The sequence below is a fragment of the Neoarius graeffei genome, chromosome 8 (genome assembly GCF_027579695.1).
Source record: "Neoarius graeffei isolate fNeoGra1 chromosome 8, fNeoGra1.pri, whole genome shotgun sequence".
NCBI lineage: Eukaryota > Metazoa > Chordata > Actinopteri > Siluriformes > Ariidae > Neoarius > Neoarius graeffei.
The window spans coordinates 54205641-54223672 of NC_083576.1; the positions used below are offsets into that span (position 1 = coordinate 54205641).

At 42.6% G+C, this 18032-nt stretch overlaps 1 protein-coding gene across 7 annotated transcripts in view; it reads right to left on the reverse strand.

Moving 5' to 3' along the window:
- Positions 1 to 2607: 2607 nt before the first annotated feature.
- The window catches only part of tenm2a (teneurin transmembrane protein 2a), a 466651-nt gene continuing 451226 nt past the window's right edge, over positions 2608 to 18032 (reverse strand). For all 7 annotated transcript variants that reach the window (XM_060927881.1, XM_060927879.1, XM_060927876.1 and 4 more), the window contains 11 exons: positions 16961 to 17210; positions 16831 to 16851; positions 16489 to 16718; positions 12056 to 12210; positions 9620 to 10509; positions 8659 to 8834; positions 7397 to 7632; positions 6963 to 7259; positions 5145 to 6762; positions 4833 to 4963; positions 2608 to 3460 (listed from right to left, as the gene is read on the reverse strand). In XM_060927881.1, coding sequence (XP_060783864.1) covers positions 2720 to 3460; positions 4833 to 4963; positions 5145 to 6762; positions 6963 to 7259; positions 7397 to 7632; positions 8659 to 8834; positions 9620 to 10509; positions 12056 to 12210; positions 16489 to 16718; positions 16831 to 16851; positions 16961 to 17210 — 4745 coding nt within the window. In that variant the 3' untranslated portion in view covers positions 2608 to 2719. The remainder of the gene's footprint in view (positions 3461 to 4832; positions 4964 to 5144; positions 6763 to 6962; positions 7260 to 7396; positions 7633 to 8658; positions 8835 to 9619; positions 10510 to 12055; positions 12211 to 16488; positions 16719 to 16830; positions 16852 to 16960; positions 17211 to 18032) is intronic.

The following is an 18032-nucleotide window of genomic DNA, read 5'->3' on the forward strand; positions in this document are numbered from 1 at the left end:
AGGAGAATGACCAGACTGGTCTGAGCTTACAGGAAGTCGAGAGTAACTCAAATAAGCACTCTTTACAACCACGGTGAGCAGAAAAGCATCATAGAACACACAAGACTCCAAACCTTGAGGCGGATGGGCTACAGCAGTAGAAACCCATGTCAGGTTTCACTCCTGTCAGCCAAGAACTGGAATCTGAGGCTATCACTCACCCACACTGGACAGCTGAAGACTGGAAAAAGACAAGGTGATTTTTTTCTTTCTTTCTAATCTTCAACTGTTTAATTTCGGTTAATCTGTGCCTATGATAGCCTCAGATTCTTGTTCTTGGCTGACAGGAGTGGAACCTGATGTGGTCCTCCGCTGTTGCAGGTCATCCACCTCAAGGTCCAATGCTTTGTGCATGCTGAGATGCTTTTCTGCTCATCGTGGTTGTAAAAAGTGATGATGTGAGTTACTTTATCCTTCTTGGCAGCTTGAACCAATCTAGCTATTTTCATCTGACCTTTTCTTTTTTTCAAATCAACAAAAGACCAAATAAGGTGTTATTTGAGACAGATAATTACTGTTTAAAAAAAAAAACACGAAAGTGACCTGTCCTTATGCTAGCCATTTTAAATGCACAATAAGTTTTAAGCGGTTTAACTTTAACTCATGAGCTCAACTAATCATGAGTTGAGAGCTGTTCCATAATGCCATCTCTCGAACCCTCACCAGCCTCTTTTTTTCCTCTCTCTCTTCTGAAAGTAATAAGATAATAAATCTAGCTTGTCGGGTTACAGAGCGCACTCCATCTTGAGGACATTTTTTAATCTGAGTATAGTTTTAGATTTTATGGAACATCCCTCTGAGGTGTTGCTACAGAAATGATAACACAGAAGAATGAATATGTTAATATAAAGATTAATATGAACTTTAATATTAATCATTTGAATTGCAGCTGGCACTACGATCAGAGCTGCTGTTATAGATAATTAGTCAGTACCATCTGACCAATCACGTTTGAGAATTCAGTAGCACTGTGCATATAATTAAAGTTTGTATTGGTTCCACATCTTTGTGAAGCCCGCACTAAGGCATGCATCACAATGAAATGTGTTTTTCTTTGTTTCGTTTACAGCTCTATCATATCTTCAGAGTTGGACGAACAACAACCCTTACTTTTTCAGTATTCAGAAATGCAACAGACAAATCAAACTCACATGAAGTAAACCTTTTATTGATAAGGTCTCAGAGAAGACTTGCTTAAGTGTACGAATCCCTCAATACTGATTAGGTACATAATGACATCCATAACGAGTCTCTTCACAGTGGATAGAATCCATTTCTACGGTTTTGGGTTCTAGTACAGCAACTTTTGCATAAAAACAAACCTAATCAAACAAAGCATCAAACTGGGGATCAATACTGTTTATCTGGAATATCGGAGTGCCACAAATCCTAGCGTCTTTATACCAGCTATAGGTTTGCACATTACAAGCCACCTTTTGTTAGAAATATAAAATGTGATATTATGAACAATATTCTACTGCATAAAGGAAAAATCTATACACTGTACATAGAGATATTTCGAAAAAAGCAAGTTTCACAGTTTTAAACTTTATTTAAAGTATAAACAATTTTGAACACTTTACATAAATTATTTTTGTCTATGACTAAATTTGCTTAAGCAACTCAAAATTAATATAAAAACTTAATGAACATTTCTTACATATTTTACAAAAGAAAATACTCTGTTTTCTTGGCTAAAAATGGTGACGTCTTCATGATTGTCATAGAGTACTAAGAATAATAAATACATAAATAAAAAGAATGAACATAAAATAAAAATAAATAATTTCTTACGCTAGTTACAGTTAAGCAGTTAATCTTGATAGCATGAATGTTTCTTTCTTTTTTTTTTTCTTTCTGATGTTTCTGTACAGAAGTGCCCTGGTGAGAGTCTCACAAATCTACTGCAACTGAGATGTACAAAACTATCTCGTCTAAAGTCCACCTGGAACATCAGTGTTTTCTGACACACCATATATATTACTCTAATCTTCCAGTGACGAAACAGAACTATGCTGGACATTGACCTTATGCAAATATAGCCATAATTTTTTCCTTGTTTAAAAAACAAAACAAAAAAAAAAACAAATCAAACAAACAAATAGTTATCCTTCGTCGGAGTTCTGCTTTCTTGAAGGAACATAAAGCAGTTTGTGGATGGGACTTGCCGCAGCAGTAATTGGCAGTCCTGTTATGAGGCCTGAGACTGATATGACTGATAATCCACTTTGTGGACACTGTTCAGTTCCAGGGTTGTGACTAGGCCTCTGTAACAACTCGAGAGAAGCGTCCTCTCCGCAGTCCGGATCACACAGGAACATACAGTACCACGTGGCAGCAACATCCTCTCCGAACCCAAAAAATATGGGTAAAAATAGTATTTCTTTTTTAAAAAGGGGATTTTTTTTTTCATATTAACAGCCGATCTGTTTTATTTGCAGTTATTTGCAGTGCACAAAAACAAAGACAAGTTCTTGCAAAGTATTTTTTTTTGCCCATGGCAGTAATAATTATGTTCTTTTTAAAAGTCCCTGCAGCGTTCAGATAGTTACCCCTTTAGTTTATTTATTCTCCGTGGGTAAAGGAGATATAGGTAAAAGGAGAGTGGGGTGAGACAAAGAGTGGTGCAGAGAAAGAGAGAATGAAGAATGCAGAAGATAAGAATGTGCTCATAGTTCTGTTACCTCTTGCCCATCTCATTCTGTCTGAGGAACTGGATGTTGGTGCTGCTATCAGCCAGTTCAGGGTATTGCTCAACGGGTAGCACGTAGTAACCGTCATAGCCCTGAACCCTCGCTGTGGAGAGCAGCTGCTGCCTCTCACCCTCAGTCCACAGGCGGCTCCCTTCCTTACCGTCCCGTGTCCTCTGCTGCTCTCGCAGCCACGCGCCCGCCAGTGCCCGCTGGCGTGCCAGCTCTAGAAGCCGGGCACGTTCCTCATCCAGTGTGTCCTGCGTCAAGCCGTAGCGCACGCTCAGGGACAGTGCAATCGACCGCAGCTCTACGGTGACGCCACGCCGTGAACGCCCGCTCACTGTAACGTTGATACCAGCTCCCTCCAGCACCCTGCGCCCATTGCTGAGGCCCAGCGCCAGCAGGTCTGCATCAGCTGAGCCGATCTTCACAAAGAAGTGGCAGTCACGGCCATCCTGCACGTAATGCGTGCCCTCCAGGTAGACGGCGTTGTTGAGAACTAGAGCCACCTTCTTGCTGTTGTCGTTGGCCGTACTAGAGACCCCTGTCACTACACGACCCTCTTTCACTGCCAGCATCATGCCCCGCCCAATGATGGATGGCACTGTGCCAAACCAGTGACCTGGTTTATCACGCTTGTTCTGTCGGTCTTTATTGAGCAGCTGACCCTCTAAAGCCATGAAGGCCTGGTTGTGCCTCTCAGCCTCCTGCTGAACTCCAGATATAAGCTGCAAGGAAAGGAAGACAGGTGGAGTTTAGCAGCAGTACCCTTAAAGAATACGGATAATTACTAGGCATGTAATGATTCACCCAATTCACGATTCGACTCGATACATAATATCGGGTTCACGATTAGATTTTATTTTGGAAAAAAAAAAAAAAGAAAATTTTATGACCAAAAATGCAACATTTATTTTCTTTGTTATTCTTAATCAACTTAAATAATATTTTTTGTTAAATTAAAAAAAAAAAAAACAATGTTTGTTTCATGTTCTTGATAGCCAACAATAATTATGTACCCACATTTGGAAAGGTTGGAGTAAAGTATAATAGCCCATCATCTAAAATATTCCTTTTATTAAAAATGTAAAAATCTAATAACAAATAGGCCTTTTTAAATAAACTTTTATGAACATTTCACTACCTTCATTTTCTTCTCTTTTCTTTAGCTTTTGGCAGTCTGTATAATGATTTCTTGTTAAATCTATTTGTACGGTCAATCATAGAGCAGTTCCTTCCCATTTTAGATCTTTTTTTTGTCTATTTTTGTGGTATTAGAGCTGTGTTACTTCTGCCTAGAGTGAAGTCACATGTAATCCTGCTATTGTGCATTATTGTGCCCTCTGCTGTCTAAACACGGAAATTACAGCTAGGAATAACTAAGAATTTACGCAGGCTGATAATAATCGCAATTCTTTTTTTTAATTTCATTGATTCAAATCATCATAAATTTGTATCATGATTTACTGTCACGTGATATATCATTGCATGCCTAATAATTACCATAGACGAGCATTCCAAACATCTAAGACCAGTTGTTCGGGGAGCAAAATAAATATTTATGACAAACATTTTGTAGTATGCTTTCATTAATTCTTCAAAGGGTGTTTGCACCACATAAATTTTTAATTTCTAAAAAACATTTCTAAATCTGTTTAACTGATCCTTTTAGAGATAAATGGAGAGAATTTGTGGTATCTGTTATCAGCGCAGTCAGTGTAGCTTAAAGTAAATATGGACGTGCCTCATTTTTCACCTGATCACACCTCAACAAGTTGGAGGATACCTTAATAACCAAAATAAATTTTCTCCTATATCGATTCAGTGTTTTCAGTTCTGTTTCGGTTGTAGAATTTACATAATATGGTTGTTTATTAATGGAATTGTCATTATAAGTGAGTTTTGCTTTCATTTTTTTTTAACATATCTTTCTGAGTACAGGGAAAGGTGTTGAAACGATTATCGGTGCTAATCACCAGTACACAACAGACGCAGTGAAGGTTACTGTATGTTGATGTTTGCTCAAGTTTTCCTATGATTTATAGTATTTTCCCTCGGGAATATGATGATCACGCTTCACTCTTTAATTTGAACACTCACCTGGCCATTTTCACACTCTTGACTGGCTTGAAGTTCATATGGTGGATCCACAAAATATAATGTGTGTTTAGGAAAGCCAGGGATGATGTTGCTGAGCTGGAAACCAAACATCACCAGCCAACTCTTTACATCTGAGCAAGACAAAAAGGAAAGATTAAAAAAAAAAAAACCTTGTGATTCTAACTGTCGGAACCCAGTTCAAAAGTTTTATTTTTATTCGTTTGATATCTTGATTTCAAAAGCTCATATTAAATAGCCTCATTTTGCGCCATTAATGAGTCTGTTCACCCTGCTGTAAGACCACATGCTTACCTGTGACATAATTCTTCACATCCAGCATATCGCTGAGAGGATTATTGTTCTTGAACATGTACAAGTTAAAAGGAGCCAAGTCCTTGCTGATCTTCTGCCACATGGTATAATCAGGTGATGTCCATCTGGCAGCTAATACATCATAGTCCCTCTGTGTGAAGTGCACTAGCTTGGTCAGCGAATCATAGAGGCCACCGTGGAATCCGATTACCAGCTGGAACTCAGGGTTGGAGTCGTGGTACACCTCACCGTAGGCCGTGTATTGCACCTGTTTTATCATCTGCCCGTTGCTGCTAAAGACAGCCAGTGGTGTTCCTGTGTTGTCCGAGGCGATATAGTACTCTTCACCACTGCTCACCTCCATGGCGAACAGATGGCCTTGCAGGTCATAATAGAGTGAGGTGATTTCCGAGCTTGAGTGGTTGAACACATGTGTGACTCGCACCGGGTTGTTTAGGTCAGCGTAGAAAAACTGCAGGTGCTGGCCCAGGCTGTTCTTGGTGGAGACTCGTCGTCCAAGGCCATCGTAGCGGTATTGCACACTCCATCCTCCTCCTACACGGCTGTAGGCTCTCACCAACTGTCCTTTGGAGTTATAGTCAAAGATGTCTGAGCCCCTCTGGCTGAGAAAGCCATCCTCGTCCAGCTTGTACTGCACATCGCCCAGGCGAGTGATTCGGTCACGCAGGTCGTAACGTAGTGGCATGAGGCGGGCACTGTTTCCAGGATTCAGTAGGTGCAGGTTGCCATTGAGGTCATAGCTGTAGCGCCAGGTGGACCAGTCATTCACTTTGACCCCACTGAGCTGCCCATCACCATCATACTCATAGCGGTATTGTGTAGTGTTGGCATATGGCCCAATCTTCAGCTCACGTTTGATCACGCGACCCATGTTGTCATACTGCACTGTCATCCAGTACATGAGCGAGCGAAAGATTTCATACTGCACCTCTTTTATGCGGCCGTGCGCATCAAAGTGCTTGCTGAGTGTCATTACGGCCGTGGTGATGATCTGATTGATGTCGTAATAAATGACCCCGAACTTGCCAAAATGCTCCACCTTGCCAGAAATCTCGTCATAGCGGTATAGGTCCACGGGTAGTGGTGTCTCACTGATGACTGGTTTCATGCTTGCTATACGGAAACTGTTGTCGTGATAGGTGTAGTCAAAGCGGGCATTCACCATGCCTTCCTCAGAGAAGCGGTAGATCTGTTTGTCCACTAGGGGTCCCATCTTACGATATCTTATAGTGCAAGAGAAGCCCCCACTCTGCAGATTGACCATCTTGAGTACACCAGATGTTTCATCATAGCTAAAAGTGACAGCAGTGCTGTCATACAAAATCTCCGAGAGCTTGGCCAGTTTGCCATATTTGTAAAGGACACGGCGTCCCGTTCCCAGGAAGTATGTGGCCTGAGGCCGGCCGTCTTCACTGAAGTCATAGATGATGGAGGCATTGCTTTCAGGGGGGTTATAAGTGTTTCGGATATAGCCAATGGAGACGTGGGTAAACATTGTATGCCGAGCCACGCTTGGCATGGTGACCGCAGTGATACGATCAGATGGATCAAACTCAAAGATGTACTGCCTCTGACTCTGCAGGAGCAGCACCATGGACTATAAAAAGAAAAACATGAGACATTTATCTTTATTGTAAATCACTGATTTATATCAGTAATATGAAATCTCACAACAGTCTGGCAACCATAAGTAATGCTACACCAATCTAAGCAATATGTCATTTTTAAAGCCATTTGCTGACATGGAGTGGATTTGAAATTGCACTGACAATCCTGGGCAGCTACAGACATACTCACCTTGTCCAGGTAGCTGTAGCTCCACACCTTGCCATCAACAAACGTGCGGGAGAGGATGCGTCCTTGTTGGTCAAACTCTGTCCGCTCACTCATACTGCCACGGTGCAGGCCCACAAGCCGTCCCGTGGAGGAGTAGGACACGTTTACCACAGCCAAGCTACTGCTGGGCTGCCAGATAGCAGGTCTGCCCTGAGAGTCATAAGTGATCCTTAGTGTGAACTTCCTGTGGTCATCATAAATCTTCTCCGTCCGCGTGTTCCTGTCAAAGTCGATAGAGAGCAGGTTGCGTCCATGGGCCTGAAAAAGAGACATGTTGGTGAAGGGTAATTTCCTTGAAGGGACTCAGATTCTGCTGACACAAGCCTCTGGACTTAGCTGTCCACATCAATTGAGAACGGTTGATGAAATCCAAGCAGTGCATCAGTTTTACTCACCCTTAGTTTCCTGCCAAACACCGTGACCTTGCCCTTGGTAAGCTCCTTGCGGAGTCGCCACTCTATGGAGTTGAGTCCATTGTCAGTGGGCAACGTGATGTTTCTGCGGCCAATGGTAGGGCTTACTGAACCAGCCAGGATGTGAGGTTCTGTGTGGTAGCTGATACCCATCCCATTAGCGTAGATCACTCTCAGCGTGCCATTGTTACACAGCTGGTAGCTGTTCCGTACTTGGTCTGTAGAGGCCAACAGAGTACCACGGAACAGAACACAGTAATTTAGCACTTCATTTTTTGGAAAAAAGCCAAGTACGTGACTTGGCTCAAAAATTCTTCAAGCTGATGTTGAAGTTGAATATAAACATCTTTTGTTATTTCGATTTGTTATTTGATTACTTTTGTTCAAATATTTTGATGGCTCGCCAATTGATTCAAAGCATGCTGTTTAACACCCAACCACCACATAATTATCACAATATATTAAAAAAAAAGAAGACTTGGATTGGCTATTATGTTCTTTTGCTCTTGAAATGCATTAAACAGACCAACAGGCTGAATGTGGGGGTTTTGGGGTTTTTTTTTTAAATATGCTGATTTTAGTGATCTGTATTACAGAGTTGCACAGTAAATTTCGAGGTGGAAGTCTAGTTTTAATGAGAATCCTGTGTGAACAGATGTTGAGCAGGAAACATCTGGAGGTTTTAATGATTCTCAACTTCAGGTAGCTGAAAATTCTCCTCTTTCACTGCCCTCGTGGGATGTCTCCTTAATTAAACTTTTCCCTCTTCAGGCCCCTAGAATCTGCACTAATGGTATTACTTTCTCATGCTCTGTCTCATCTGGTGTGTGGATCATGGAAAATGGGCCCAGTTGCTCCTTTTCTCTTGGTGTGTATCTCTTACCCATTCCCCCTGCTCTCAAATCACTATTTGGTGCGGCAAGGCAGAGGCATATGAGATAGAGGGCTAATATTTTAACCGAGCTGTACAAAGGGTTGAAAATGTGAAGCACGAAATACAACAGACACTCCGGACTACTGACTGTATCGATAGTATCAAATTCAGAATGAGTATGTTTAAAAAAAAAAAAAATTGTCCGTTTGAACATGAAATATTTAGTCTTTATATTATATTCAATGGAACACAAGTCGGAAAGGATTTTCAACTCATTGTATTGTGTTGTTTTATTTCCTTTTACACAGTGTCACAACTGTTTTTGGAATCGGGGTTGTAGTTCATAATAAAACCTTCTTAGCGTACACACCTTGTATGACAGTGTAAGATGCTTCTACTGATGAAAGATTGGTGATGACAGTGATGTCATCATCTCTGTTTGAACTCTCAATGTCAATGTTAATGGATTTCTCGATCTCTCGGCGTAGGCTCGTCACCATTCCGGTTGGATAGGTCATATTGGTAAGCCTCCCCTCGCTGTCATACCTGCGGGTACAACAAAGAAAGAGTGGAACAACAATCGAGTTCTGTGATTTCTGACTTTAAAACTGCCTCAGCAGCCTGTTTCTCATATAAATGCATCATTGCATCATTTGGGTCTGAATGATCATCATCATCATCCGACGCACAGCAGACACTGTGTGAGTATGACTGTTCCGTCACATGAAAGCAGGCGTCTGTTGCTTTCATGTGAACTTGTAAGGTAATAGCAGAGATCAAAGATCAGAAAGCATATCGTACGGTTTGGCTCTCTGTCTTGGCTGGCACGTCTCTAGCCCGCTTCATCACTTTCTTTTCATCCGCCTCTGTCTGTAATTCCATGGAGATGGTGTTTAGAGCCTATCACAGATCTATTCCAGACTAAATGATGTCTGATTCAGTGGAATGCAGTGGAGAGAACATGCTCTCCTTGTTCAGCATATTTTATTTATTTATTTGCAGGCGGGTGCAATTACATAGGCAGACAGCAGATGGAAGCAATGTTTCTATCCATCCATAATTCCCATTACGTAGGGATGATCCTGAATATAAATATTTACACATTCTGATTTCAAACAATCATACGGGAATAGACATATCATGTAAACTTCCAGAACCCATTTTTATTCAGAGGGAATTGAATATGAACCTTATTAAAATGCTAAGTGCGTTTCGAAACGCAATACTGAATAGAAGATTTAAACTAAACGACTCTGCAGAGTCTGACACACACACACACACACACACACACACACACACACACACACACACACACACACACTCTCACTTACTCGTAAAATGTGGTCCAGCCTGTCTCATCAGCCTTACTGGCTAGCAGGCCTGTGCTGCCACTGTAGCTGAGCTGTACAATCTCCTGGTCGGTGGTGGAGATAGAGCGCAAGCTGCCCCCTATATCCATTCCCAGCGTTAACACTTTGCTGTCAGGCAGTAGGTGGAGTCTAACTGTGCTAGCTCCGCCCAGGCCACCACCCTCCTTGCGCACTAGCACAGTGTTGTTACAGTTATCCACGACAGCAGCAAGCTCTCCCTCAGGCGTGTAGCTAAAGTTGTAGAGACTCATTCCACTGACCAGACTGATAGTGTGCAAATGGAGTCCCTCCTCACTGAACACGTAGAGCTCTTGTTCTCTTGGTGATGCCACCTCGTACTGGCCAGCTGCGTTTGGGCCTGGGCGGTTGGCGTGCACAGCTCGAATGCGGATGTTGTTGAGGTCAGCGATGTAGAGTGTGCCATCAGGAGCCACTGCTAGTGATGTAGGGGCATTGAGGCTGGCATCAGTTGCGTAGCCTTCATCACCAGCAAAGCAGTTGCAGTTGACGTCGTTCTTGCAGTCACACTCAGAGGTGGCACCAGCAAGCAATGAGATCTCCCCATTGGCGCTGACCTGCCGCACGCGGTTGATTTTTTTCTCATCGCTTTCAGCAATGTACAGCACACCGGAATGGGAGACAGCAATAGCAGTGGCACTCTCCAGTGCTGAGTGGATAGCCAGCCTGCTGAGGGAGTAGTCGATACCTGGAACCTGGCAGTGCATGGGCCGTCCAGCCACGATGCTTACCTGATGGTTCTCAGTGATGCGCAGGATAACATTGTTCTCTAAAACATACAAGGAATTGTCCATGGGGTTGACCGCTAGGTCAGTGGGCCACTCCAAACGCACCTAAAACAGAGTAGCATTCATGGTACATATGCCAAATAGATACCCATTCTCAAACATTTCTCAGGTTAAAGGGGAACTGAAGTCATTTTTAAAATTGCTTTATTTCTTAATTAATGTGTTATTCAATTACGTTTTCGGTTTAAGTAACCTTATATCATGACTCGTATTGGCAACTAATTGCAATTAAATGTACTTATCAGCCTATTCGGTTTTTAGCCACGTTGAATTTAGTTCGTTTGGTCCATGGCAGGCGTCACTTTTCCGCGCGATCCTCACGAGACTTGAGCAAGGCTTCGAAACGTGAAGTGTCAGCCAGGTGTCAGTGCCGCCATTTGAAAACTGTTTTCCAAATGAAATATTGCACAAAAACGACTTTAAATGATGATTACTGGCTACTTTTTTCAAATTTTGCTATCAAAACAAACAAAACTTCCAGCTTGATTACACCAGCATTCGAAAGAAGGCGCGCGTGTCCTTTGACAACGTTGGCAGATGTTGGCCACTTGGATTTCCGCTGTACGTTTGACTTCCGTCCTACGACATCTCGCACAGGTCTCAACCAATCTCGTTTACGGCCATTGCTTTGACATATGGACTGATATATTACATAGTATATTTCAAACACTTATAACCTGTTATAGCAGTGACAAAATTCTTCTTCTTCTTTTGGCTGCTCCCAATTAGGGGTCTCCACAGCAGATCTTTCGTCTCCATTGCTCCCTGTCTTCAGCATCCTTCTCTACCACACCTGCCACTTTCATGTCCTCTCTCACCACATCCACGTATCTCCTCTTTGGCCTTCCTCGTTTTTGTTTGCCTGGCAGCTCCATCCTCAACATTCTCCTTCCAACATGCTCTGCATCTCTTCTCAGGATGTACCCATACCATCTCGGCCTCATCTCTCTTAGCTTAATTCCCAAGCTCTCCACATGTGCTGTCCCTCTGATGTGCTCATTCCTTATCTTATCCAACCTTGTCACTCCCATCGCAAACCTTAACATCCTTAACTCCGCCACCTCCAACTTTGCCTCCTGTCTCTTCGTTAAGGGTACGGTCTCCAATCCATACATCACAGCTGGTCTCACTACTGTCTTATATAGCTTACCTTTCACTTTTGCTGGGACTTTCCTATCACAAATGACTCCCGAAATCCTTCTCCAACTGCTCCACCCTGCCTCACTCTCTTTCTTATGTCACTATCGCAGCCCCCATTTTCCTGCACCGTTGATCCCAGCAGTGACAAGATAGCTACCAAAAATGCATTCCTATATTTAATAAAATGAGATAAATAGAATTTTGATAATAAAAAACGTGCCTTCAGTTCTCCTTTAATAGCCGACCAATCATACTTCATAACATGTCTTTTAGTCCAGCTTCTACAGAGCTGCCTTTTTATCAGCTTAAAGCGTGTTACATGTTAAGGTCAGACAGCATGAGAATCTGGAGCCAGTTCACTACTCAAAAGCACAGGCAAGAAAAAAGGGATTTCTACTTCGAGGATTTGTGTGATCCCCTGAGCATGCAAGGATTAGTCCTCTTGGTGCACCTGGCTGACGTCCATGCTGGCGTCACAGCTGAGTGGTCGTACAGCAGTGAGGTCATTAGCTCCCAGCAGTGTGGAGATGATTCCATTCTGGTCCACCTTCCTGATCATGGTGGCATCCACAAAGAACATCATCCCATTTTTGTCAACTGCAATACCTAAGATAGAAAGAATAAAGAAGAGAAATTATCTGCCAAGGATTTTTTTCCAGATGTTTTAAATGTCAGACTCTCCGATCCCATTTCCGCTTCAGCAAATAATATCCATCCATCATATGTCACCTTCATCGGAGTACATCGGTTCACATATGGGGACACAAGCTGAACTCGACCAAAATAGCTTTCACAGACCTTGCAACAATGAGAAACAAATACAGGAACTTGTGTAGGTGTCTGATACGTATAGGGAGGTCAAAGCTGCTTTTCAGCAGCATTGTGACTGAACCGAGAGGCAAGAAGACAGGGAGAGAAGCGCCAAAGAGAGCAAATGCAAGGCACAGTAGATGCAAGAGTGCCTCTGCTGATGCTTCGCTGCTCACAGTCATCTGGGAGTTAGGAATCAGGCCTCTGTAGTCTGCTACACTCTCTATTCATGATTCCATGTCAAAGACGAAAAATGTGACAGTGTGACACTTCTGACAGTTTGGTGTCAAGTTTCTTTCTTTCTTTCTTTCTTTCTTTCTTTCTTTTCTTTTTTACAACCCATCACAGGACTTCACGATAAGGGCTGTATTCAGAGTCGGCAACATAAGTTCTACCTCCATGTTTGCCAGATTTTTGTTGTTAAGAGCTTTTGGGACAGGAGAGTTTATTGGCTGTGTCTAGCATACTGCCTTCCAGGACTAGCATTACAAAATGTGCACTGACAAAGCAGACTGCATTATTTCCTGTGCTGTGAATTGCAATATGACGTGTCAAGCAAGAGATAATAAAAGCGAGAGACAATAAAAATAACATTTACACTGTGCAAATGTTATAATACACCGATGATAAGAAAGCAATGACTCAAATAAAAATCAAATAGTCCAATATATTAAGGCTGACTGTTATCAGGACGAGGAAGAGGTCTTAGTTGTTAATCACACAATCACCACAGTTTTCGGGTTCCCTCAGCATTAATTGCCACTTAATACAATGCAAGTCGCTTAATACAGCACATCCTAATTTCTGCATGATGAACACAAAGTAGCTGAATAGTTTGTAATGACATCGGCATAAAAGCATGGAGCTTAGGCAGAAGTGAAAATGTAAAAGTTACTGAATCATTAATTGAATCATGAGAAGAATTATTATTTATTTTGTGCTTCAATGTAATAAATTAGACACATACTCTTATATGGCAACAAGAAACTGAGGTCTTGTGTACGAAGTGGTGTGTGTACTCATTTCACGCTTTATTATTATTATTATTATTATTATTATTATTATAAATTGTCCACATGGTTCATTGGCACAGTTCTCTAAAAAATGTGTCCATGGTTAAATGACAATGCTATAGTTAGAGGTCTGAATACAGATGTGCACAAATTCTGTGTTACAGTGCCTTGCAAAAGTATTCAACCCCCTTGGTGTTTTGTTGCATTACAAGCTGGAATTAAAATGGATTTTTGGGGGGTTAGCACCAAGTGAATGACACAACATGCCTACCACTTTAAAGATGCACATTGTTTTTTTTTTTATTGTGACACAATCAATAATTAAGATGAAAAAACAGAAATCTGGAGTGTGCATAGGCATTCACCCCCCTCAAAGTCAATACTTTGTAGAGCCACCTTTTGCTACAATTACAGCTGCAAGTCTCTTGGGATATGTCTCGATTAGCTTAGCACATCTAGCCACTGGGATTTTTGCCCATAACTCAAGGCAAAACTGCTCCAACTCCTTCAAGTTAGATGGGTTGCGTTGGTGTACAGCAATCTTCAAGTTATGCCACAGATTCTCAATTGGATTGAGGTCTGGGCTTTGATTAGGCCATTCCAAGGCATTTAAATGTTTCCCTTTAAACCATTCCAGTGTAGCTTTAGCAGTACGTTTAGGGTCATTGTCCTGCTGGGACGTGAACCTTCATCCCAGTCTCAAACCTCTGGCCGACTTAAACAGGTTTTCCTCCAGAATTGCTCTGCATTTAGTGTCATCCATCTTTCCTTCAGTCCTGACCAGCTTTCCTGTCCCTGCAGATGAAAAACATCCCCACAGCATGATGCTGCCACCACCATGCTTCATTGTAGGAATGGTGTTCTCAGGGTGTTGGGTTTGCGCCACATGCGGCATTTCCCATGATGGCCAAAAAGTTCAATTTTTGTCTCATTTGACCAGAGAATCTTCTCCCATGTGTTTGGGGAGTCTGCCACATGCTGTTGGGCAAACTCCAAACATATTTTCTTAAGCAATGACCTTTTTCTGGCCACCCTTCCATAAAGCCCCACTCTGCCGAGTGTACGACTTAAAGTGGTCCTATGGACAGATACTCCCATCTCCACTGTGGATCTTTGCAGTTCCTTCAGTGTTATCTTTAGTGTCTTTGTTGCATCTCTGATTAATGCCCTCCTTGCCCGGTCTGTGAGTTTTGGTGGGCGGCCTTCTCTTGTCAGGTTTGTAGTGGTGCCGTATTCTTTCCATTTTGCGATAATGGATTTAATGGAGCTCCCTGGGATATTCAAAGTTTGGGTTATTTTTTATAACCCAACCCTGATCTATACTTCTCCACAACTTTGTCTCTGACCTGTTTGGAGGCTCCTTGGTTCTCATGTTGCTTTAGTAGTGTTGCAGAGTCTGGGTCCTTCCAGAACAGGTTGGTTTATACAGACATCATGTGACAGATCATGTGACACTGATTGCACACAGGTGGATCTTAATCAACTAATTATGTGACTTATGAAGTGAATTGGTTGGACCAGCTCTTATTTAGGGGTTTCATACGAAAGGGGATACATATGCACACTCCAGATTTCTGTTTTTTCATCTTAATTATTGTTTGTGTCACAATAAAACAACAATGTGCACCTTTAAAGGTGTAGGCATGTTGTGTAAATCAAATGGTGCTAACCCTCCAAAAATCCATTTTAATTCCAGCTTGTAATGCAACAAAACAGGACAAACACCAAGGGGGATGAATACTTTTGCAAGGCACTGTACCTCCTCACTAGCACATAGCTCAACTCTGAATATGGTGCATAATGTATTTATATTAACTGTGATTCTTATCTATGATTTAATATTTCATAGTTTACATTCAGTATTTTTTCCACTTTGTGCTAAGATGGATTGTTTTAATTTTAAAACATATTAAATTGTCCAAACTGTTCGATGGTCACAATAATATACCATGATTTTACCAATAAGTATTCCATAAGTATGTTTCATTTTTAAAAAATCAATGCATTTTGTGCATTCTAATTTTAATTAATTAAACATGAAGGGTATCAAGATCCTGGGTTCAAGCCCAGCGGCCGGCGAGGGCCTTTCTGTGCGGAGTTTGCATGTTCTCCCCGTGTCCGCGTGGGTTTCCTCCGGGTGCTCCGGTTTCCCCCACAGTCCAAAGACATGCAGGTTAGGTTAACTGGTGACTCTAAATTGACCGTAGGTGTGAATGTGAGTGTGAATGGTTGTCTGTGTCAGCCCTGTGATGACCTGGCGACTTGTCCAGGGTGTACCCCGCCTTTCGCCCGTAGTCAGCTGGGATAGGCTCCAGCTTGCCTGCGACCCTGTAGAACAGGATAAAGCGGCTAGAGATAATGAGATGAGATGAGATGAAGGGTATCCTGGTTTACTGCTCATCTCATCTCATCTCATTATCTCTAGCCGCTTTATCCTTCTACAGGGTCGCAGGCAAGCTGGAGCCTATCCCAGCTGACTACGGTTGAAAGGCGGGGTACACCCTGGACAAGTCGCCAGGTCATCACAGGGCTGACACATAGACACAGACAACCATTCACACTCACATTCACACCTACGGTCAATTTTAGAGTCACCAGTTAACCTAACCTGCATGTCTTTGGACTGTGGGGGGAAACCGGAGCACCCGGAGGAAACCCACGCGGACACGGGGAGAACATGCAAACTCCACACAGAAAGGCCCTCGCCGGCCCCGGGGCTCGAACCCAGGACCTTCTTGCTGTGAGGTGACAGCGCTAACCACTACACCACCGTGCCGCCGGTTTGCTGCTCCTTCTTCTATTAAATAAGCCCAAGCCAGCAGGAACACAAACTTCTCCTAGCAAGACAGCAAAGACTATAAGGCTGCATTGGATGTTGATTCCCCAAAACAAACCTAAAAATGAATTAATAGCTTAAGGTTGAATATTCACTTTCATTGAAGCAGGACTCTTTTACAGATGTTACAGGTCAAAGGCAAGAGAACCAAGACAACTTGATGATCACCTCTGTCTGCTGCATCATTGAATGTACCTACTTTTTCTTCTTTTCTGTTCGCTTTACCTTTTGGACTCATAAGAGTAGCCTCCACAGCTTTTCCTCCATCCCCACACCTCTCGTCGAAGGGTAGACACTGCTCTCCTGTTCCTGCTACCACCTCAGCATTGTCAGCCAGAAGCCGAACCCCAGTGAGGGAATGCACTCTATAAATCCTTCGAGAGTTTGTGTCTGAGATGAACAGAGCCCCTGTAACTGGGTCTACAGCCAGGAAGTACTTATGCGTTGGGTTGTTGCTACAGGAAATGATGACGAGATGGTCAAACACCAGATTTAATTTATACATATTATTCACGGATCAACACTTAAGTTACTTAAGTTCGAGAAAATGCCAAGGTCAAGACTCACCTGTGTCGAAAATCCTTATTTCTTTGGGGCAGAAAAATGGAAGATAAGAATATATAATTCTGACATGTGCAACTATGGTATATATTAGAAAGTTTATTCAAGAAATATATATGAAATCCTCTTGGTATACCTGAGTTCTAGCACACGTGTAGTATTGAGAGACGGATACACCCGGCGTACAAAATTTAGGTCACCCACGTACAGGCTGCCATCGATACCTGCTGCCAGTGCGACTGGTGCCAACAGTTTATTCCCATCTGCCAATCCGTTACAGCTCGGACACGAGATACTCCGCCGACGCCCGTTCCCCATAATGCTGGTGATGACTGGGGGCTGTTGGCAAACAAAGACATTCTCCCCACAACCTTTATGAAGGATCCCTGGTATATAAAAGAAAGCAGAATGTGTAAGGGTTTGACAGTAAAAAGTACTTTCCAAAAGTCAGTTCCAAAAACGCAGTTTATAAACTGCATTTTATAAGTTTTCACTGCTGCAGCCACATTGTCAGATGGTGCATTAGGTTATTTATTGACTCAACATCGCTCTCCACAAAGCGCACCCAGACTTACAGCACCAGTCAAAAGTTTGGACATGCCGACTCATTCATAGCTTTTTCTGTATTTCGACTACAATACTGAAGACATCAAAACTCGTCAAAAGTTAATTAGTGTAATTTATTTCCTTCTTAACGCATTTGAGATCAAACAGTAAATAATAAAAATACAGTCTTCTTCTGTGTGAATGTGAGCGTGAATGGTTGTCTGTGCCTATGTGTCAGCCCTGTGATGACCTGGCGACTTGTCCAGGGTGTACCCCGCCTTTCGCCCGTAGTCAGCTGGGATAGGCTCCAGCTTGCCTGCAACCCTGTAGAACAGGATAAAGCGGCTACAGATAATGAGATGAGATGAGACAGTCTTCTTCTTCTTCTTTTGGCTGCTCCCGATTAGGGGTCACCACAGCGGATCTTTCGTCTCCATTGCTCCCTGTCTTCAGCATCCTTCTCTACCACACCTGCCACTTTCATGTCCTCTCTCACCACATCCATGTATCTCCTCTTTGGCCTTCCTCGTTTTCGTTTGCTTGGCAGCTCCATCCTCATCTCATCTCATTATCTCTAGCCACTTTATCCTGTTCTACAGGGTTGCAGGCAAGCTGGAGCCTATCCCAACTGACTACGGGCGAAAGGCGGGGTACACCCTGGA